The 24,643-nt window shown below is 39.6% G+C and overlaps 1 protein-coding gene across 3 annotated transcripts in view; it reads right to left on the bottom strand.

The window, feature by feature from the left end:
- LOC108156941 (mannosyl-oligosaccharide alpha-1,2-mannosidase IA) overlaps positions 1-24,643 on the bottom strand; it is a 68,859-nt gene that overhangs the window by 40,885 nt on the left and 3,331 nt on the right. The window contains exon 1 of one of the 3 annotated variants that reach the window (XM_017288708.2): positions 2,415-3,786. The exons of the other annotated variants lie outside the window; for them this stretch is intronic. Coding sequence (XP_017144197.1) covers positions 2,415-3,191 — 777 coding nt within the window. The 5' untranslated portion in view covers positions 3,192-3,786. Of the gene's footprint in view, positions 1-2,414; positions 3,787-24,643 lie in introns of those variants that run through there. 3 annotated transcript variants of the gene reach the window in all.

The following is a 24,643-nucleotide window of genomic DNA, read 5'->3' as shown; positions in this document are numbered from 1 at the left end:
AGACGGTATGTGTGGGTGTGTGTGTGTGCATTTACAGCGGATTTTGTGGGGTCTGTTCGACGGAGAAGTAATACTCCTATCCACATCCTATCATACCGCATAGGGGTGCCGCACCCCGCCCACCGTGTGAGCTTTATTATTGTTTGCCTCGCAAAATGAGATTTAATTCTCGCGCTTATTTGCATTGGTGCTTTATTTGTTTATGAATTTCCTCGCAAAAGCTATTAAAACTATGTTTTTAATTGTAATCTGTTATCTGTAATCTGTTTGTCGTAATGCCTGAGGGCTCCACAAATTGTTCGGATTATATTGTCTCTGTAGTTGAGTGGCGTGCGGCGTGCGGCGGGCGCCGTGGCCGTGGCCGGGCCGGGCACGGGGCGTCGTGTGATGGGTATTGGGTCAATAATTTTAATTAAATGTTGGCGGGAAAAAATGTGCCTCAAATGGCAGATAAATAGCGTGGATATCTGTGGCTTCACAGAACACGAAACAGATTTTAAAGTCTGGAATCGGAATTGGCGAATCCGATCGATGGAGGGCTACAAGGGTGTACATCTTCGGTGGCATGCTGGGCCCTTCCATCGACTTCAATAGAAAGAAAGAGTGGCTTGTGGTTCAGGCAGATTCGGCCCTCGTTGATACGCTGCACAAATGTCTCATAAGCGAACGGACACTGACATTGAAACCCCTTTGGAGGGGAATCTCTAACAGATCCCCCTCATTTACCAAGGTATTGTTTAGTATATATCGGTATACATAGATATTGTAGGCGACCCGGGTTCATTGAATTGACTTCCCCCATTCACATGGAATAAATCTCGAAGGTGCACCTAGTATTACAATGCCATTTCATTTCTAGAGGGAGATCAAAACCGGCTCAAGACATATTACAAAATCGGTTTTTTGCCAGTTTAAACCCGTTTTAGCGGCCACATCAGTCGTCGTCTGTCGGGCATTCAAGCTTTATGCAAAAGTATGAGCGGGGGCGTGGGGGGGCGGCGAGGTGTGTGCAACAAAACGTGACAAATTTAATTGGGCCCCCGCCCGGTGCCACATGACGAGGCAACTACCGAAGTTTCCGTCCCACCACATGTTAGGAGGCGGTCTCTCTCGCTCTCCCTCTATCCTTTCAATGCAAATGCGATTCTCCTCCCCCACATTTTCGCCAAATCCCCTGCCCACTGCCCCTGCCCTGCGCGTAAAATCGAATTGCAAATGCCGAAAATGTTGGCAACAAATTAATTTTATTTGTGGTTAACCGCATTCCGTATACCCTCTCTCCCTGGTGTTGGGTAATCTTTAGTTTATTTTTTTCAGAAATCTGTGAAATTTTTTTGTTTTTTTTTGAAGAAATTAATGAAATATCATTATCTAGGCAGAAATCTTGGATATGGTGGATAGTTCTGGGTCTGAAACAGTTCTATGACACAGATCTGTGAAATGTCATTATTCCATGGCAGAAATCATTGGAATTTTGTTAGTTCTATGCGAGAAATATCATTGAATATTAGTTCTATGGCAGAGATCTGTGAAATGTCAGTGTTCTATGGTAAAAATATTTCAGATATCAATATTCCATGGCAGAAACCTTGAAAGTATCTTGGATATATGGCAGAAATCTTTAAAATATTCAAGTTCTATGATAGATATCCTTGAAATATCATAGTTTTTTGACAGAAACCTTGTACATATCATAGTTTTTTATAATAATTTAACAGATAAATAGATATACAACAAAAATTCCAAATATGCTCTTATTCTCTTCCACAAAATAGTAATCATACCCCCAGAAAAGGTATGCTAGGGGGCGTATGAGAGAGAGAGAGAGAGGGGGGGGGGGGGCTGAGCAGGGAGCAGTGGGAGAGCAACGACGACTATTCGTGTTTGTCGCTCATCGTGACAATGCAGCGAATGATTAGCGGGAGACAACAATAAAACGATAGCAAAAACAACGTGATGCCAGCAAAAAAAAAATAAATAAATAAATAAATTAAAAAGAAAAACACAAATTGTAAATTGAATTTTTAGAAATGGAAAGCCTTTTCTTTTAGTTGTTTTTTTTTTCTGTGTGTAATTGGGAAAATTAGGTACATAACAATCGAGGAAAAGGCAGTGGAAAATAAATGAAATAGCAAGAGAAAATTGAATCTGACGCTCTCTCTCGTTGTACATCTCTAGAGAAATTCGAGAACAAATTAAAAAATAAATTGTAGGCAATACAAATAAATTGTTTGCAAATACAAAAATATTTAAGTAAAGTATATTTATTTTTTTATAACTTAAATTTTCTATTCTTCCACGAAAATTGAACACCTTTTGGGCTACGAATTTGGAGGGGGGGGTGGCATAGTGGGCTCCTAGGAAATTCTGATTTGTGATTGAAATTGGATAAATCTTTTTCGGTCAGTGTATACCTGCTTGACATGGGCGCGTCGCTCGAACTGTATGCCCCCTGGATTGTGATCCCGGATATCCATCACGATGTTGCCGCCTCTGGGGTTTCCAGTGTCATTTCCATTGACGCCTCCTCCTCCAGTGCTCCTCCTTTCATTGCTTTGTTCTGTGGGACTGCTTCTAGGATTGTTTCCAGTGCTTCTTTTATTTCCATTTCCATTGGTGCTCTTTTCAAATGGTGGCGCTGCCGCCACAAGTGGCACTGCTGCCGGCAATGATATGGAATCGACATTGCCCTCCATCAGGGCCTCGGCTGCCTCCAGCATATGCGGCATGCCCAGTGGCATGTTTCCACTACCAGATCCACTGCCGCTGCCACTGCCACTGCCACTCCCACTGGCTGATTTGCCACTGGCACTGTCATTGGCGCTCCTTAGTCCGATTTCAATCACAATTTTATTGGCCTTCTGCTGCTGCTGTGGCAGCTGCTGTTGCAATGGTCGCTGCAGATTCTTTGGATGCGTGGATGCCGATATGTAGTTGAGATCGCTTTGCGATAGTTGATGCTGCTGCAGCGTCGAGTACTGCTGCTCGACCAGTGCCGCCCGGGTCTGGGCCGCCTGATGGCCCCCATTGGCGGCCGCCGAATCGCTGGCCACCTTCTCGCGCAGCTTCACAATGTTCGAAATGTTGATGCTGTTCGTCAGGGTGATGCCCGTGATGCAGACCAAAATGATGGTCAGCACAACGCCGCAGATGGCAAGGGTGGGCATGCGGAAGAATTTTCCACTGCACATGATGCACCTGAGCGGAGGACGGACGGGCGGGGCGGGTCGGGAGCTATGGGCTGGGAGGGGTTTGATGCTGGCAAATCAATCAAGCAATCATTTGAATAGCCCTTTTTGTCTGGTTGTTCTAACTCTTTTTTGTTTTGGGATCACTTTTGTGTTGAGGTTCAAGCGAGAGTTCAACAAACGGTACTGCTGCCTGCTCTCGTTCTTTGTTGCACTTCGATCTCCGCTCGCGATCGTCTCGCGACTCGTTCGTGTCGGCGTCTCCACTCTCGTCTGCAGCTGGAACACGAATGCAGCTGCACTTCCACGGCACGGCAGGGCTTCGTTTGATGCAAAGCTTGCGTCGCTCCCTCTCTGCTCTCGCTCTGTTACCGTTTCGCTTTCGCTCTCTCGTTCTCGTTCTCGTTCTGGTTCTCGTTCTCTCAGCTGCTGGTTCACCTTGAGACCGAGACGCTGGCTTCAGCTGACGCCGCCGTCACAGCTGCGCAGCTGCCTCAAGCGGATTTGCATGATGTGTTTACCGTTTCAATGTCTGTCTTTGATTTGTTTGCTTTTTTTTCTTTTACCTCTTGCCTTTGTTTATTTGATTGGTTTTTGTTGTTGTATTTGCTTTCATTTATCGCTTTAAACGGAAACAAACAAAGTTATAGTTCTAAAAATACACGCAACCCGAGCACCGCCCGAGCCAGAAATGCAGATCGTTAAAAATTTAATTTGTGTACAGTTTTAGCAGTTGTTTTCGTGTGGCCTTTGTTGCAATTTTGGGGCTTGGGCAAACAGAGAGAGAGGGAGAAAAACAAACGCATTTGTGCCTTTTCTATATCAAATTAATCAGTTCCAAAACTTCCCAAGGAATAAAATTTTAAAAAATGTATGAAGTCAATAAAAACATATTCCCATATGATTCTGTGCCGATGTTATTTTCTAAGTCTATTCAATAGTTAATGTTTTTTTTTTTTAAATATTTGTCCTTATTTTATAGTCATGTTTTTAATTATTATTAATATTTTTATTATTATTATTCATTACTTATTTATTATTATTATTATTTATTTTATTATTATTATTTATTTTATTATTATTATTTATTTTATTATTATTATTTATTTTATTATTATTATTTATTTTATTATTATTATTTATTTTATTATTATTATTTATTTTATTATTATTATTTATTTTATTATTTATTTTATTATTATTATTTATTTTATTATTATTATTTATTTTATTATTATTATTTATTTTATTATTATTTATTTATTTTATTATTATTATTTATTTTATTATTACTATTTATTTTATTATTATTATTTATTTTATTATTTATAATTTTTCATTTTATCTCATATAAGAAAGATGATTCCTGATAAAAGTTCCACAAAGGATCTGCTACTTATTCAACAATCTAATAAAAATCCAAGAAAAGTAGACCCCTTTCGACTTATTGTATTATTTTATTAAGTCAAGAAATGTTTCAGTTTCAGTTTTCTTGCTTTCAGAACCCAGATGATATTTTGTATGATAATAGACAATAGATATCGTTTCCACAGTTACGAAAATGTAGGCCTACTAAGCAATCTACCACATAATAGTGGTTATAATATATATATATACTCTTAAAGAACCAACTAGACAAATTTTAATACTGAAATCTGTGTGTTCATTAGGCACCTCCTTCTCTAACCAACTATTATCTCTATGCTGTTCTAATGCCCCTTTCAAAATGTTAATGAAATCAGTTTTCATCTCAAACTCACTCTCACTCTCCCTTTTCCTTTACCTTTCACTCGCACCTGCTGCCGTCGCTGCTTCTGGTGCTGCTGCTGCACGGTTGAACCCGGCTTCGAGTATCTATGGGAGGCTTTAAGCAGGTTCTAATGCCTGGGGCTCTAATACCCTCTTATCCCCGTCCCATTGGCATAAACAATAGGCTTTTGGGGACAAAGGCATGACAAGGCGGCGCCTTGAATCTTTTCTATTTCTCATTTACGTATACCCTAACAATTTTATTACTGGGGGAAATACTAGAATATCTGTTACTCCAGATCGATTGAAACTACAACGAATACCCAACCCACTCGCTGATGAAAATTTCCCCGAGGCCATTTACAACGAGTAAATCTTTTAACAGCTAGATAAAGAAAGAGAGAAAGTGGAGGACTTCTCTTTTACAGAGTATCTCAGTTTCGTCTTAAATTACATTCTTTTTTTATGTGTGTGTTTTTTTTTGTGTGGGATTTAGGCATTCATTTCATGGGATCTGCACACGCGCCTCTCGGCGATGGCGAGAGGGGGACATGGGACACTTGGTGGATTTAATTGAGCCGACACGCACGCACACGAGCGCCACTTGCGTGTGTTTGATGAACTAGGCAAGAAAGCAACGAGAAAAGAGAGAAGGGGCAGGGCAAAAGAGAACGAGAAGAGATTCCATTTAATTGCATATCAACGCCTGTTGCCTTCAAGAAAATACCCTCGTTGTACGTTGCGTTTATTGTCGGACTATGGCACGATCTCCCTTTCAACGGTGCATTTTTTAGCCGTCAGTTTATTTTGATATTTATGGGGATTTCCCTTGATTTTTCGAGTCGAGGCACACGGGCCGAGACAGTATGATATCAGGTACTATATCGTATATAAATCACATCTCTAAAAGTATTAACCCAAAAGCCCATTGGTCCAGCATGGATTGTGCTCGAAAGGCCAGGTGTTCAAAGAGCCAAACGAAAAATGGGTTAGGTTCATTCTATGACTATAATATTCAACATTCCTTCACCCTTTAAGAGTTCCGTCGGTGGAAACCCTATCGTTTTGGATTTATCAATTACATGTGCCTGTCTCCAGCCCCATTCTGGCCCTAACCACCCCACATATTCCCCCATCTCTCTCTCTGTCTCCCTCCATCCATCACTTTTATTCAATTTCTGTTATTTTTTGTTGTTCTGTGTGTGTTTTCGTTGCTATTTATTTCAATTAATGAAGCTGCGTCTTTTGTCGCTTAATTAATTCCCAACAAAAGGGCTCTTAACAAATTTTCGGCCTAGCAGAAAGAGGAGAGTGGAGTAGACCGCGGGGGGAGTTAGGAGATGAGAGTGTTGGGGGAGAGAGCATTGTGCGACTTCTTGAAGGGGCATTAACGGATTACATTTTCAATTTGGGATGTTTGAAGGCATTTCAATTAGTCGTCATTTTGTGAGACAAATCGCTTTGCGTGCGTGCGATAAAGAAATGAGAGGCGAATGGAAATCGTAGGAACAGTATAGGAAAAGCGAGTACTAGAAGCATCGATTGAAGAGATTGGAAATGGAATCTTTCCGATGTTATTCTTTTATTGTATATATATAAAGTACAGCTTAAACGATGATTGGAATATTGCTAGAAAGGAAAGGTGCCGCTCCGTACCTCTGACTTCATGGAGTTCTAACTTTTCACGGAATACATACATCCCAAACGGTGCATCTTTACGAATAAAACCCAAAAACACAAGAAACTAATCTAAGTAAGTAAGTGGAGAAGGTAGTAGTAGTAGTAGAAGGTAGTAGTAGTAGAAGGTAGTAGGAGTAGAAGTTAGTAGTAGAAGGTAGTAGGAGTAGAAGGTAGTAGGAGTAGAAGGTAGTAGGAGTAGAAGTTAATAGTAGAAGTATAAGGTACTAATAGAACGTAGTAGTAGTAGTAGTAGTAGTAGCAGTAGTAGCAGTAGTAGTAGTAGTAGTAGTAGCAGTAGTAGAAGTAGCAGTAGAAGTAGTACTAGTAAAAGGTGGTATCTTGTCGACTCTAAGACCATTTCCTTGACGAAATGTGCCAGCCCGATCCGTTGAGCAGGGCCCTCAAGCCCTGGACCTCCACTTAGAATGTACTTAGATCTCTTTAAGGATTTAGAGCAAGTGCAATGCAATACTACTCCAAGTATTTCAACCATTTCCAGAGTCTTTTGCATGATATTAAAGAGTAATTCATAACAAAAAAATATCAGAAGAAAGGTTGGAAGATCAAAATGTTTGATTCGCTGCTGCATAGATGATGGGGGGATAACTGTAATGAACAGATCCCCCATGCAAGGACGAGTGTGTGTGTGTGTGGCAGGTCAAAGCAGTGGCAGATATTCCCTTAAATTTACAGAAGAATCTACAAGCATCCATAAGGTAGCCAGCCAGCCATATGCTCGCCAGGGATAAGTAGTAAATTGCATAATAATAACATCCATCAAGGAAGAAGCAGGAAGGAGCTTTGGCTCTGAAGGAGAAGACGCTATGGCTGTGGCTGTGGCAGTGGCAGTGGCAATGGCAGTGGCTGTGGCAGTGGCTGTGGCTCGCTGGCACTGAAGAAATAAATGTGTAGCAATCTTTGCCGTTTCATCTTAATTATTTTCAACAGCTTTTCATGAAATTGCGGCTCAGGGCGGGTGGGCAACAGCAAACAGCAAAACAGATTGCATTACAACAAGTTGCAAGTTGCATGGCGGCAAAAGGATGCAGCAATGTTGCACATTTCATAATCGAGAGAGAGAAAGAGAGCGCGAGAGAGATGGGGAAACTTTATTAAATTTACGCAAGTAAATTGCAATTTATTCTCTTCCCTCTGCCAGTGCCTGCTCCTTCGAGGTCCTCCCATGCGCCATTCCCCTACTAGAACTCCCTTTTCCCCGGTCAGGCAGGACCAAAGGACGCGGGAGGCTATCAAATTGGATTACAGGCACTGGCCACAATGCGTATGCGTCATTTCAAAGTGTTATGACGCCGCATTAAGTACAAGGAAATGCTCTATGGATTGCAGTTTCGATCCATAAATATAATACAATATATATCAGAAATATATAGCACACATCCATCAGGATTCATGGGGAAAATGCCCATATATATGCATTTTCCTGACCTGCCTGAAAGGTTTACCCAATTACAGAGCAGAGCAGAGCCACGGAGCGTGGCAGCACTTTCCACCTGATCGGCCTTGAATTAGGGGGCTTAAGCGCTGACTTTTTCTCCCCCCCATTATGGCGGACATACTTGTATTTTGGGGTAATTTTAGCTCAAGTTTCAGCCTCGGAATCGGATGAATCGGATGGAATACTCGTAGGCTTTAGGGCGTCCAGTGGTGGTCCCTGGTCCCTCCCATTGCAGGCCTGCGCCTGCAGCTACGTGTTTTCCTGTTTTCCTCTGTCATTTCCCACCGAAACATTTCCTTGCTTTCCTCTTCTCTTCTCCCCTCCCCATTGCCATCACGTTTTTGGGCAGCTGTGTTGCTGCTGCCTGAACGCATTATTTTGTCATTTGCATTTGGCTCTGCATTTCGAAAGCCTCTCTCCTGCAGTTCACCCCTCCTCCCGCTCTATTGCAGCCACTCTTTTTTTTTTTGCCCCCAAAAATTTTCATTTCGAGGCACGTCGAGGCTTCGGATTTGTATATCCTGCACTGAGAGGATTCCATGGGGTGGATTGGACCCATGGCAGGTCTTTACAATATTTCTAGACCAAATGGAGATGGCACGTCCTCGTTTGGACACGCACAAGCGAAATAAATGCCAAAACAACATACATGTCGCGCACATGATTTTTTTTTTTTTTATTCCGCCTACCGCTCCTAAGTGAAAGGACAAAATCGTGCTGCAACAGGGTATCCGCGTGGACGTTTCTTTGGCTGATTTTTCTTTGTTTCTTATGCCCTAAAGGTTGGGCAGAAGCTTTCTTTTTGGCCGATGCTGTTTCTCTTTTTGTGGATAGAAGGCAGGACGGCAGGACGGTGAAATGGAAGGAATATTTAAATCCAAAATCCAATCCCCAAGGCTCTCTCAATGCAATGTGTCCTTGGCCAATGAGAGTAGTTTTGCTTTTCGCTTGTCAGAGATCCGCAAATCGAGTTAATTTCCTTCCTCCAAAAAAAAATAAACACAAACAATTTGTTGCCTGGCTCTGTTTATATGCGGCATGTGGCATGCATTTAACCCGCGCCTTGACCCGTAACCCGTACCCATACCCGAGCCGGAGCCTCCTTTTGGGGTGCAAAATCAACAAAAACAAACTGCGACATCAGACGCGTGTGTCCTTGCGGATGCAGCTCCAGCAACCTTTCTCTAATTAGTACAACTGTTTGCCCAGCTCTCAGACCCCTCCCTGCCTCCGTCCCACCCTCCCTACGGAGGGGCAGCTCTACTGCAGCGATAATTATAAATCTGAGAATCTGAGATTGAAGGGCAGTAGCTGCCTTTCGCCTCCTAATGATTTATTTACGCTTTTCTCTCGCAGTCTCACAGTTTCTTGGGACAAGAAACGTATGAAACCATTTAAAACTTTCTCTAAATAAATAAGTACTTTTAAAAGAGTCCTAGAGCAAGGCAAAATACTAATAATAATAGTACAAAATAAATCAAAAAAGTTGGGGATTTCCTTCGGTTTCATGTCCCTTTGGCCCAATTTCGCCTTATGACAGGCCAAATAAATATTCATTCAAATATTGTACGAATTGGGACGATTAATTCCCGCAAAAACAAAGAAAAATCCTCGACCCAATTATGAATTAAATTCGATATAAATTAATGTGTATATGATCGAAAGTCGAGAAACAGCCTGACTGCAAATAAATGGAACATTGACTTTTGTCCTGGAAGGAGTTATGGCTGCCAGATGCCCCTCCTGACGGTTGACAGACGATGAATGATGGATAGTCGGCTGTATAATCGTTTGATTGATAGAATCCGGATGGAGGGGGTGGGGCTTCACGTCTTTGGAATGGGCGCACATCTTTCACTCTCTGGAGGGAAATAAAAGATATCTATGAACTATTTTCATAGTTGGTTCTTGAACAGCGATGACTGTACTTCCGAATAAACGTTTAGTTTCCCGCAGCGGTGACTGTACTCCCCAATCTACGTGTAGTTTCCACTTGTTTGTGGCCTTCACAACGATCGCCTTCGGCTAGGGAGGTGCCTGGGAGTGGGGCTTCATTTGCGTGGACATTTGGAACGTTCGAACGATGGAGGGAGCAGAACATTAGGCAGTGAGGCAGTGAGGCAGTGAGGCAGGGAGCCATGTGGCATGTGGCGTTGACAGGACGGGCCAGGCAGGCGAGGCAGAACGAATGAGCGAACGCTGTCCACTTCGACTACCTTCTGGTAGTGCCCCCCTGCTGCTCCTCCCATTTATTGTGTGTGCGTGCCTCTGAATGTGGTGCGGTTTAAAGCTAAACAAAAGGACAACGCCAGCGCCAACAAGGACATCCAGAAGCCAGAACCTATTAAAAACGCAAAGCCCAAAGCAGCAGCAACAGCAGCAGCCAGTCGTCTATTGCAGGCACTTTGAATTATTAAAACTGCACCACAAGGATATAACAATAGCAAGAGAGGAAGGGGCAGGGAGAGGAGAGGAGAGTGCCTTCTAATCCTACAGCCGCCAGCACCCTCTCTCCCCTTCTTCCCCTGGAATATATCGTCCTTTGTATCGTGTTGGCATCTCCGTACCAAAAAATGGTAAAAGCATGAAAGCCATATAGAAAATTTTAATTTTCTTAGGTTTTGCGGGAACAGAGAACGGGGGCTTTTGAATGCGAAATTGGTAACCGAAACCGAAACCGGAATCGAAGCATTATTTAATTAGTGAATGCCAATTGTTGAAAGGCGACAGCAGAAGGAGGAAACATCCACAGCAAGAGCCTGTACACTGTCTCTTCCTTTCGAAACGAGCTGGCACACAGCCAGGACATGTTTAGGGACTTTCCTTTCCACACAGAGGTAAACTGAGAGGGAGAGAGAAAGAGAGAGATCCTCCACGCTGTCATGCAGGTGCTGCTGCGACATGAGGTTTTTGGGGATGTGCCGCTGCTGCCAAAGAAATAATTTAGCATACTTTTATGCGTGTTGCAGGGCTCCTGCCTCCTGCCTGGTGTCTCCTGTCTCTTGTCTTTATATTTCCCATTCAAATAGAGGACATGCTCGCACATGCAAGGAACAGCAGCAGCGGAAAGAAGTAGGAGGAGGGGCAACGTTCGAAGCGTTCTTGTCAAGGGCACATGTGCCTCTGAAAACTTCAAGAATTCCATCCCATTCTATACCATATCCGTTCAAAATATATACATATAAAATAAATAGTTCAAAAATATAATAAGTAATAAAAAATACATAGTAAGTAATAAAAAACTATAATAAATAATCAAAAACTATACGAAATAATAAAAAACTATAATAAATAATACAAAAATTTACTAAATATAAAATAAATTATACAAAAATATAAAATAAATAATATAAAAAAGAATAATTACAAAAATATAAAAAAATAATATAAAAAATAGAGAATAAATAATACAAAAAAAAAATAATAAAAAATAATAAAAATTATAATAAATACAAAATAGATAATAAAATAAATATAAATTTAAACATTCGCATACAACTCATCCAGAACCAACCGATGCGCACTGCCGCATGACGCGAACGATTATGGTTACCCTTTCGAAATGCTGCTTCTCAGTGGGTAACAAGAGATAGTTCAAATAGTTGTAATTTTCGGATGTTCCATCTCTTGGGCTTTGATTTTTCAGTAGGAGAACCGACTTAGAACCCGCATAGCCCCCTGGCCCATCCTTAGTCGCCATTTAGAGTCTGCATTCCGACATCTGATCCCGTGGCGATGCTGTTTGTGTGTTGCACTTCTTATGGTTCCTCTTTTTTTGCAGCGAACCTTCTCGCTTAATTGCTTTTTGGTTGTCTGTCCGTCGGTCTGTCTGTCTTTGGCCTCTCTACCTCCTCTCCTGTCAACCAGAGATACCCTTTTTGGTACCGAAAAGACAAAAAAAAAAAAAAAAAAACCCCATTCGGCTTCAATTGTTGGCCTGACAAAATGGATTGTCTCTGTGCTTTGGGCCCCCGTCCTGACTTTGGCAGCCATTCACCCAGACCAAGAGGTAGACTGAGAGAGAGAGAGATAGTAGACAGAGAGAGACAGAGAGGGACATCAATTCTGTTGACTGGCGACAAAAGACAGTTTAAAAAAAAAAAAAGAAAACAAAATTGAAACCGAAACAGAAATAAAACTAGATTTTTGCAATTAAAATGCAACATGAGGCATGGGCCATGAAATTCAGAGATGGGCAAAAGTGATAGAGAAAGGGAGAGGGAGAACCAGAGCCAAGAGCATGACAGAGAAGAAGACACTGAAATGCGTGACAGAGAGAGAGAGAGAAAGAGACTAACACAGCCAAAAGAGCAACAGAGACAGAGACTGGGAAGAGTGGGGCAAAATGTGAAGTGAAACTTTTGGGCCAAAAAGTCAGCAAATGATTTTTACAATTTCTGCTGTCCAATGCAGTTACGTGTACGAGAAGACTACCGCCAGAACCAGCAGCAGCAGCAGGAGCCAACCCACAAACAAACAGACAAACAAACGTAAATAAAATGCATGAAAACTCTGCAAAAAAGAAGTACCACACCTACACACACGCTCACGGGCACACGCATTAAAAAGTTTTGTCCAAAGGGGAAAGTGCCGGAAAAGACCAGGTAAAAAAATATATATATGGTATTACGACCAAAAGGATACCCCATACACACGAAATTTATGCAAATGGAATTTTGTCCCGACAGAGAAAGTGGAATCAGTTCCAAATACCAGAACTATCATGCACCTACAACTAGAATGTAACCATGAGAAAAAAACAAAAAATAGATATAATAAAAAATAAATATAATAAAAATAAATATAAAAAAAATAAATACAATATAAAAAATACAAAAAACAAATAAAAACAAAAAAAATAAATACAATAAAAATAAATATAATACAAAGTAAATATAATACAAATAAATATAATACAAAATAAATATAAGAAAAATAAATATAGTACGAAATAAATATAAATAATACAAAATAAATATGATTTTAATAAAAAAATAAATATGTATACAAAAAAAACATATTTTTAATAAAAAATAAATATAATACAAAAACATCTAAAAATATTCAATAAAAACAAATATAAATTATATTAAAATAAATTTTTTTTATTTGTTAAAAATATTTTTTCTAATTCTTTATAATTAATTAATTTATTATTATTAAATATTGTATTTTTTAGTTAATATAAAAATTATGTAAAACTCTAGATTTAATAACCAATTAATTAGGTATCTCATAAGTCTTACTTAAACCTTGAACTTGAATCATCACCCCAAAAATTATTCATTAAATTATCCCGAAACTATAGTTAATTACTTTTTGTTTCGTAATTTTACTAGTGACCCCAAGCAATACGTTTTTTTGGTAAATACATTACAGAAAGCGCCACAGAAACGTGTGACAGAAAAAGATGCATCCATGGAAGTCTTGGCTTTTGGTCTCTACACGCTGCGCGATTAACATAGATCGCCTTCCTTTTGAATGTTTTATAGCCATGGGTAAAGTACTTATTGTAAAAGTACTTCCACTCATTGTAGAGAGACTGCTGCACCATCTTGGGTCTGTCCCTTGCCCCACCCACCGATAAATTGTTTGTGTGTTGTTCGCCTTTTTTTTTTGTATACAAACGGATGGCGGGCGCCACAAAAATTATGGTTGGACAACGAGGCCACAAGAAAGGCGTGGAAAGCCCAATGAATTATTAATCCGCAAGAGGAAAAGGAAAAGGAAGGAAGGAGCAACGAAGGAAAAAAAACAGGTGGAAACACCAGCAGCGTAAGAAAAGGAAGCAAAAAAAAAGCAGATAAAATCAACAGCAAAAACAGCAAAGAACAGCGTAAGTAAAAATTTCAAAGGAATACAAAAAATTTAAATAAAATAAGAAACAAAATACATCATAAATACAAACCTCAATTAAATGCAAAAATTAGAAGAAATAAAAAACAAAAATATATCAAGTAATAATCGAATATTTCAGAAAATATGATACTATTCGCTTATGGGAAATTTAAAGACCAATTTATAAAAGAATTTAAAACAAAAAATTTTAATTAAATAAAATACGAAAAAAAAATCAATAAAAAATCTATATATAACTAAAAAATAAAAAAATTCTGTAAATTCCAAAAACTTGAATATTCCTGAATGGAAGCTAATGGGATATTTGTAAAGCATCTGGCATTACAAGACAGAGACGTTTAAGAGGTACCCTTTTGGCTAATCATGACTGTGGCATGATTGAATATATAGCGTAGACCTCAGGTCTGTAGAACTTCAGACAAGAGATGGAGAGCCCAAGGATAGAGTTTTCCTTTGACTTTGAGTATGGCTACTGGAGTCCTCTACTTTTGCACTCGCAACCGAACGACTTGCCAGCTTCTTCTTCCCTGCAAATCTACTGCTGTACACTTTGTCTTGCCATCAAATCAGACGTGTCAAAGTGGAAGGAATGTAAGGGGGAGGGGGTGGGGACCTTTGAGATGCTCGCACATAGAGGAGTAGGGTACACACACCATGGGGCAGGTCAACAGGCAGACACGAGTCGAAGGAAAGAGTTTGTTTGCCTCCGTTTTGGTAGCAGGAGGAGGGAATTCTTTAAATTCCTCTCTTCATCCTCTCAATGCTGCTGGTTTGTCGGTTGCACAGACACCTAAACCTGCCACAGCTGACACACCTGCCTCTCTCCTGGCTCCTGGCAGCATCAAGTGCAGCAGGCAGTAGCATCAGCATCAGAATGTCCTGGCCTGGGTCTGGTCTTTGGCTTGGAGCGTGCTTCGCTCTCCGTCTGTATCAGCGCTTAAGAGCACTCGAGTTGCCTGTAAACAAACACATGACTCGCTAGTATAGTACACTCGTTCGGATAGATACGGATACGGCTCTGCACAGAATATGATACGCTTTTGTCTAGGGCCTCTCAAATACTTTGGAAGATGCACATAGCGGGGCGGGGGGGGTTCCCTCTCACTAGCCCCAAGAAAACAAATTACGAGTATCGTTCTCAGTACACGTTCCACGGAACAAATGTTTCAGGTTACAATTATTTCGATTCCTTAGTTTTTCGCAGGCAAAAAACATTACTTTTATTTTACTTTATTTTTCCTCTTTTGAGGATACATTCTTCAGTTACATGTTCCGATATCTTTGGATATGATACAATGACTTCTGCTGTGAAAGATATCTACCATAAAATACCACTGATTTCCACTGCGAAGGATCTCTACTACTCCACCACTCTTTTCCCAAAAAAATATATGACCAAATATTGTTTGGGGCTGTAGTTTCTAATTTCTATCTTATGCCTTTTGTCATACCATTAATCCCTTAAAATCATTGTGTCTAATATTATCCATTGTCTTAATTTTCTCTTTAATATTTATAATTATTTTAATTGTTAACTAGTTATAAAAAATAATAAATAAAATAGGATAGACTAGAAAACCAGAATTTGAAAAGAGAATCGAAAGCGCAAGAGATCGATAGAGTTATGGCGCGAGACCATACAATTTGATATGATAGATACTAGATAGACCAACTACAATTTGTCCTTAAGTTTTTATATATTTTTTTAAAATATTTTCCCAAAAAAAAAAAAAACCAATGAGAGACAACCAAACACAATAAAATTAGTGGTGTTCGCAAAACCTGAGGCCATATAAAAATGTATCTTTAAAAAAATATACATAATAATAATAGTATAATAATATATAATAATAGTATAATAATAGTATAATAATAGTATAATAATATATAATAATATATAATAATAATATAATACATAAATTAAAAAATATACAAAAAAAAAAAGTTTAAAAATATACCTTTAATCGATTGATAAACATAAGGAAGTTCCAATAAATAAAGAAAAGGGATATGTAATATGGAATATGGAATATGGAAATATGTCGAAGATTTATCGACTTTTCATATTTCTGTCTTCGGGCTGATCTATAAAATATATCTTCTCGATATTCTTTGGATTCTCCTTGTGGCGCACCAATGGGAGATCTCACTGTACTTTTACACACTTTCTTCTTTGGGTCTTAAGCACTTTCTTCCTGGCACATTTTTCCCTACCCGTTTCTCAGGTGTCTTTCACTTTTCACTCCCCATTCTTCTGCTCATCTGTGGGGCCTCCCCCCCTTCTTCAATGCTTCCTCCATTGCGTGATGGTTATTATGGTCTATGCTCTATGATGTATATGCTCCTTCTCAAGTGAAAAATGACGCATTATGCGTTACTTTCAAATGTGTGAAAGCCGCTTCCTTCCACACAGTCTATGTCTCTATCTGCGTGTGTGTGTGTGTGTGTGTGTGTGTGTGTGTGTGTGTGTGTGTGTGTGTGTATGTGTGTAAACCCTTGTGGCCACACATATACCTCTATAAAGAACCAGAGCGAGACCTAGAGGGAGGAGAAGAGTTTTGCCTATGACTGAGATTTTTATGCGAATTTTTCAACGTTTGAATACCGTATACTTTTGTGGATTGGCTCTATACACTGAAAGCTTTCTATATATAAAAAATTATCATCTAAAAATGTACCCAAAAATTACCCTATGCCTAGCCTATCCTCAATCATATTTTGTATGCAACAATCCCTCAGAAATGATCTAGAACAACTCTTCGGAACACAGCGTGGATCCTTCAAGTCGTAATACCCTTTCTATGTGTATATTTTTATATTTTTTTGAAATTTCATAAACAGGGCACACTCTTCCATTCACTGCGCCATATCCCCTCCCCCCACCCCCTTTCGCCATTCCCTTGCCTATACGCCACTCTTTTATCCCATATATACATTTTTTTCCCCCCTTTTTTTGTTCGTTTGTTTTATTTACTGCCGCTGCAACATTTCGCGTGTGAAGAATTTCTCTCTCTTGCCTGCTGTGCGAATGTACTAAATATAAAGTATATATACTAAATATATATATTTTTTTTCTTTTTTTTTTAGATTTAGTTTTTGGCTTTCATTTATGCACACAAATACGAGTACGCCCATATTCGTCGCATATTTTGTTGTGCCCCATGCTGGGAGAGTGTCGCTGCTCTGTCCCTCTGTCCCCAGCTCCCTTGATCCCAAGCTGTGCGTTGTTTTCGGTGTATTCTGGTGATTTTTTTTCCCCTCCCCCTCCCCCATCCACATTCTTATTATTACTCACGGGGATTCCTCGCTCGCAGCATTCAAAAGTTGCTTTGCTCTGCTTTGAGTGTCAACGAATTTAAAAGTGGAATTTTGCTTGATTAAAATTTGTTTGCAAAAAACTTTTCCTAGAGATGTTTGTTCATAATTCCCGTGGATTTATATCCAGTGGCGGGGGACTGCTTTTTGTTCAAGAAACATACATTTATTTCTTTTAAGGAGATTTCCCTGGTTGGAGGATGATTATTTTTACGATTTATGATTCAATGATAATTTTTCAATTCTTTGCTTTCTGATTTTTAAAGAATTTCAGGAGCCTTAAGGACATTTTTCAATTAAAAAATTATCCCCTTTTTCTAATTGAATTTTTCGAAAGGGAAATAAAAAATCTATCTTTGAAATATTTACACAACATTTTGAGGCACCAGCCCAGGCGTTTGGAGTGGCGGCACACGTGACGCGACACTGCAATATCCAGTACTCCGTTTTCTTAAGTCGAACATTAAAATATATATGTTTTAGGCGAGATATTCCTTCCATTCTATCCACTCCATGATAAATATTTCATGTGTTTCCATGCCGCACCGTCCGTTACTCCCCCACACCCTCTGACTCTTCATTCTGGCCATAAAAACGATTCGATCTAATCCGATCTGTTAGGTGGTATTATCCTTTTCTAATTATTCTGCATTTTCGATTTTTTTTTAGTTGCGTTTTCGTCCCAAAACAAAAAATATCGAAATCACAAAATATGCGCGATTTCTAGAAAATTCGCACATAGGATTTAGTACGTTAAATATTTACTAGAAAATTACCATTGTTTAGAAAACAAAAAAAAAACCCGCATGAAACACCTATTCAATATTTCTATTTTCCTGACCGGCGGGAAATTTTCTAGCAAAATATTTTGTTTTCAGCTTCTGTCCTGCATCCTGTCATACGATAATATATTATTATATTATATATTATATATTATTATATTATATATTATATATTATATATTATATATTATATATTATATATTATATATTATATATTATATATTATATATTATATATTATATATTATATATTATATATTATATATTATATATTATTATATTATTATATTATGAATTATGTGGCATCAAATAAATATTAAAGCATTTTTTCTTCTAAACTTGAAATTTTAAACTAACGGGATATTATGCAAAAAATATTTTTTTTCTGCATAATTTTTCCTAGAATTCTGAAGCCCCAAAAATATTTCATATTTCATAATCATTTTGATTTTATTTTTTAGTAGAATTTTCCCTGTTGAGAGCATTTCCCATAAGTGTTTTCCACATTTTTCACCATTGTGAAATTCAATATTTCGAACAGAATTTCACTCATTTTTGTGCTTTTTCTGGGAAATGGGAGTTATTTGTGCATGCATTTAATGTTATTTTATTTAAAATATTTCCTGCATTTCAATTTTTAATTTCCCTCCATTTTTCTCTTACTTTTTTGTGGCCACAAGCACTCAAAAAAAAAAAAAACAAAAAAAAAGAATACGAATTTTCCATATGAAAATCTTTTAAAATCCGTTACTTTGTGGCCATAATATTCTGTGATTTTTTTGCACTTTGTTTCAATTTTTAATGCATTTTCGACCCGACCAAATGTTGCGCTGAATCTGTGACGATTTTTCTGTCACCATTTTCCGTGTTTCATTGCATTTCATTTCATTCAAATGTAAACAAGAGAAAAGCACGTCAAAAAAATTGAAAGGAAAAGCAAGATGGTGTCATCGGCACATTGCACTTCCGTTTCCGCTTGGCAGCGTCGCCAACGCCACCGCCGCCGCCGCTGCCGCCGCCTGATGGAGGTTTGGCGGTTTTGACCCCTCTGCACACGATGCACCACCACGCACCCAGAATTAATGGCCAACGCAAACAATAAGTTGCCCGCCCGCCTTGCTGCCTCCCTGCCTGCCTCTTCTTCCCCTTGCAACTGCAACAACAACATGCAACTTTTGTTCTTTATTAAGTAAAAGAGTAGCCCAAATGGATGCTGGCTGCTGGCTGATGGCTGCAGGCCACAGCCAACCTGCCTGCTGCAGGTATAGCCTTGAACACGCGCGTACCACACAGCAAGCTACCGTTACTTGCTGCCGATTTACCGTAAAACTCGTACTCGCACTCGTAATCGTAATCGTACGCGTACGATACGTGGTACTACTCGCAACGTTACGGAAACGCGAAGCGCGCGCGCGTGCAAATGGAGTTGACGCTTCCAGTGCAGGAGACACAGTGAACGCGCCAGAGCCAAGCATCAGCAGAAGAACCAGCACCAGCACCAGAAGCAGCACCAGCACCAGCACCAGCACCAGAAGCGACAGTGGCAAGCAGCAGTGGCAAGCGGCAGTGCCAGTGCCAGTGCCATTGGCAGCCAGACAGTTAGCCCTTCTCCTGGCTCGACCCCCCTCCCCGTCTCAGACCCCTGCCTCCACGACGAAGGATAGCCAGGAGGCTATTCCCAGCACACGAGCGAAACATAACGACCCGAATGTCGGGCTCTCGTGTTCGGCAGCATTCGGACCTCGAGTCGAGAAGCGGCGAATCGAAGCGAATCGAGTCCCGTCCCGTCCTCCACCGACTGGCAGTCGGAGCGTAGGAGCCATCGACAAAGGCGAGCAAACATACGCCAAGCAGGAAGGAAAGAGACGGAGACAGAGAGTAAAGATAGAGCTCGACCTTTGGATACTCTTTACGACTAATGAAAGAGGTTCATAGAGTGCTGCGGTTGGTTCTGGTATTCTTTAGTAACGAATACTAAAAGTATACCAAATAAATATCAATTGTACCGGAAAAAAACCCAAAAATTACCAAATAGCAAAAACAATACCACATAAATACCAAACATGTACCAAAAATATACCAAATAGACACCAAAAATATGCCTACAAATCTACCATATAAAACTCAAAAATGTGCCAAGTAAATATCAAAAGTGAACTAGATAAATACCAAAAATGTACCAGATAAATACCAAAAGTGTACCAATTCGATATCAAAAATCTAACATTTAAAAAAAATATACTTTTGAGTATTAAATGCCTATTTCGAAACTTTTTGCAATAACTTTGGTATTTTTTATTACAAATATTAATGTATTAATTATTGATTTATTATGTATATTCTATTTTTACTAATTAATTATTATTTCAGTTCCGTATTTACTTATTTATTTATTAATTGTATTATTTTGTTTATTATTTTTATATTTTTTTAAATATTTATTTACATAGTGAATTACTATTCAAATGTACCCCTACCGCATACCCTGTCTAATCTGCTTGGACAACAACAACAAAAACACAAACTAACGCCGCAAAACATTCAACAATCTTTTTTTGGCGCCAAAAAATCGCGTAAGCGTACGAAAGCTCCCTAGAGCAGGGCTTTTCAGAAAACAAAAAGCTCGCGGCAATCGGCGGAACGAAATGGCAAACGGAACACTACTCTCTCGCTCTCTATCTCTCTCTCTCCCGGCTTGTTGGATTGTGGGTGGGGGCATGCCACACAACACCAACAGTCATGGGCTTGGGTCCCGATGCAATATGCATGGGGATCAAAGCTTTTGGCCCAAAGGTCAGCGTTAAATGAAGCGTTGTTTTTTTTGGAGCGGCTCAAAAACACACACATCGAATGCGTATCGAGACCCCCGCCATTCCATTAAAGTGTACAAGTTAGAAATTCTTAACTCGAAACGAAATTAGGAAAGAATTATTTTCATTTCATGGGATATGTAGAGTGGATTTCTAGAGGTATTTATAAAGTATTCCTAGAATTCCTAGTATTCCTCTATTCCCAGAGGTTATCGCTAAAGGTATTCCTAAAGGTATTCCTGAAGGTATTGTATTCCTAAAGGTGTTTCTATAAGTATTCTTAGAGGCCTTTCTAGAAGTATTTTCATAGGTATTCCCAGAGGTAATCACAGCGGTATTTAAAGGTATTCCTAGAAGTATTCCTAGAGGCTTCCCTAGAGGTATTCCCAGAGGTATTTCCAGCCGTATTCCTGGAGGTAATCCTACCGTAGAGAAGTGTACTCGCAACTGCAGTAAATCGAAGATAACAAATTCTTTTGCTCTTCTATCTTCATCCGAATCTTGAAGATCTTAAGAATTTTTTTTGCGGACTGAGATGTAGTTTGTTTAAGTGCAGGTTAGTTGTCGCTCGTGGTTTGTCGTGGTTTGGCACGAAAAAGGAATAACAGGGTGCTGTACAGCGCAAAACACAGGGTTGCTTTGATTATTGCATCAGCTGTTTATGCTTTATTTACTTTCATTCGAGAGACTTCTCTTACCGCCGTAATAAGGAAGCAAGAATTTTGCCTCTGACTTTCTTCAATCGGCTGTCCATAGTCTCTTCTCCTTTATCTGTTTGTAAATCCTTCGCATAACCCAATGTCGTGAAACTAACCCTTACTCTGTTATCCACATTTTCAAAGAAATATTTAGCTCTTATGCTACTATAAACACTACCTTTATTAACTACTATTTACACTTTTTATTTATTTATTTTTTACAACTACTATTTGTACAATAGAACTCCCCAAAAAGTGTGTGTTTTGGCTTCTATTTTTGCTTTGTAAATTTCGTATTAGTGTCACTTGTGTAACCCCAGCCCTCCCCCCTCCGGCCCACCTACCATCAATCATTCACTTAACCGTATATAGGAGGAACTCCTCTGAGCCATAATCAGGTTTTTTTTTCACAGTTGAGCTGCCATTTAAGTGGTTTGCAATTATTACAACACAACGTACTATTACCGACTGGCTAAACGGAGAAGGTAATGACTAGTTTGATGGGATAATATTTCACATTTCAGGGAAAGTTATTGTCAATTGTCTCTGTTGAATATTTTATGGATTGGCGCGACATGAGCAAGTAGGAGGTCCATGCAGGTCGCTTTATGTATTTAGATCATTTGGATCCATCCAGCCTCGGATGATTATAGAATGGCCCCCGCAGATCTTTCTTTTTTTGGGATGTGAACAGTCGGATCCACGGGGTAGGATGTTCCTGCATGCTTCGTCAGTTCTTGGCAGAGTTCTTGGCCAGATCTCTCCAGAATCCATGGACCAGCCCGAAGCTATCCGTCCAAAGTCTTCCCATTGTCTTCTGGTTCATCCATAGAACCGACCCCAGAGCTATCCTCGTATTTGCAACAGACTCACATCCCTGCGAGATGGAATACAGATAGTTTGTGTGCTTTTTCCGCTAGATTCTATGATCAAGACATCAATGATAATCAAGACAAAGGATACAGTTCTTTGGGTTCTTGGCTTCACGCATGGTTCAGGCATCCCCTGGCATCCTTCAATGGAGGTCGCAGATCGATGGAATTTCCTCCATTTCCCCGGTATCTCCGGTGTTGCCACATCTCTGAAATTTCTTTTGCGCTTATCTTAGAGAAATGACCATCCAATATATACATATTTACGTTTGTATCGTATTTCTAACGAAATTTGATACAAATTTAATTGCTTTATTGGTTTTAATGCATGGCTTCTGGTCGTGGGGTAATTTTGATGTTTAACTAAAGAGAAAACAACTATTTGTTGCGCCCAAATAATTGCGATAATAATGGGGGGGCAATGGGCAACATGCAAACCCATAAAACACCTTGCGCTCTACCGCACTCTCTCCACGCCCCTCTCTCTCTCTCACTCTGTGAGTCACTGCCATCGGGGGAACAATGCCATCGACTGTGTGGCAAGCCCCAATAGCCAGGGCGCTGGCCGGTTGTTTGGATGGGTTATTGACACATTTCCTTCTATTTGGGATCCCCAATCATTCTGTCTCTGTCTCTCTCTCTCTATGTCTCTTTCTATGCGAATGGGTCCCCCTCTCTGTGTCCACTCTTTTACTCTCAATAGGTCTCTTTTTCTCTGCCTCTCATGCTGGGGCTTTTTTGTTTTGTTTTTGTATGCATAGCACACGATATTTGGTGAAAGCCAAGCCCCCAGAGAGAGTGGGGGACAGCAAAACAGCAGACCAACATAGGGGATATAGTGGGTGGCACAGTCCAGTGCCACAGTGGCAACAATGCATCGAGCACAAAATACAATCGAAATGGAAGAAAATCATCTCCGATCCTTTTTTTACAGCATGAGGTTCCACTGTGGAACCACTGTTCTATGTAAATATTGTAGTCAATGACTAAATTAACAACGCCCCCGAAAAATGAGTGGAACATTGTTCTAAGGCCCCACCCAAAGACACCATAAAGACACCACTGGTGCCACTGGTGGCATGAATAGAAATGTTGGAATATTTTTAAATTTCATTTCGTTGTTTTGGACTCTTATGACAGGCACATATCTCCACTACTCCGATATTTGCAGAGTCATAATCGTGCACATTTTATGCACAACTAGCTCGGAAAATGATTTTGAATAAGTATTCCAAATGAGTATTCAAAATAATATATGATGCGGGTTTATCTGGAAATCTGTTGCGATGATGGATTTATAATGTGTGTGCTTAAATGGTTCGTTGAGTGGCCCGCTCCGGCCCGCCCTTCGTTGTGGACTCTTTCAACCGTGAGAGATATAGCGATATAGAGGGAGGAGTACACAGCAGGGGGTGTCTCTGGTATGCCGATTGCATGTCCATTTGGCAATCCGCATCATGCAACAGTTGTAGGGCGGAACAGCTGTTTCTCTGGCACTCAAAAGCCAACCTTTTCGGAGAAATGATTTTTTTCAGATTTTCAAGGAACAAAATATGTTTGGGGGCTCTTCTAGGAACTGTTATATAACTGTTATACTACTTCTATGCAGATGTTATACAACTTTCATACAGCTGTTATACAACTGTTATAAAACTGGTATAAAAATGATATAAATATGGCCAGAATCGTCCACATTTGTTATAAATCGAAGGAAACAACTATTATACTTTACTAACTGTTATACATTTGTGGAAAATATTTTTAGAAACTGTTAGACATCATAGGAAAACATTTTTTAGCAACTAATATACATTATATTATATATTATACACGTGGAAGTCACCTTTAAAACTGTTATACATCTGTGGAAAACAGCGTTAACAACAGTTAACAATTTGTGGAGAACATCTCTAGCCCCCGTTATACAATTCCTATCGAATGGAGCTCTCAATCTCAGTTTGAAATAAGTTTTGCGAAAATGGAAATAAGATTTCCACTGAATTTCCGCATTAATCTAACTCGCGAATCTCCGCAAAAAACCCCGTTGAATCCATATTAAATTGCATGATACCAGATACGCTTAATATCGAAGCAAATTAATTAAATTTGAAGCGAAAGTTTTCCGTTCCCAATGGCAAGGCCAGAATCTAACGAGGTGATTCATCGTTGCTTTGTTCTTCAGTCTCCACTCTCCACTATCTACCTCCACTCGAGAGAATCTCCTCGACCATTCCC

Source organism: Drosophila miranda, chromosome XL, assembly GCF_003369915.1.
Source record: "Drosophila miranda strain MSH22 chromosome XL, D.miranda_PacBio2.1, whole genome shotgun sequence".
Classification (NCBI taxonomy): Eukaryota; Metazoa; Arthropoda; class Insecta; order Diptera; family Drosophilidae; genus Drosophila; species Drosophila miranda.
Note: the sequence above shows the minus strand (reverse complement) of the source record. Positions and strands in the feature narration are given on the sequence as shown.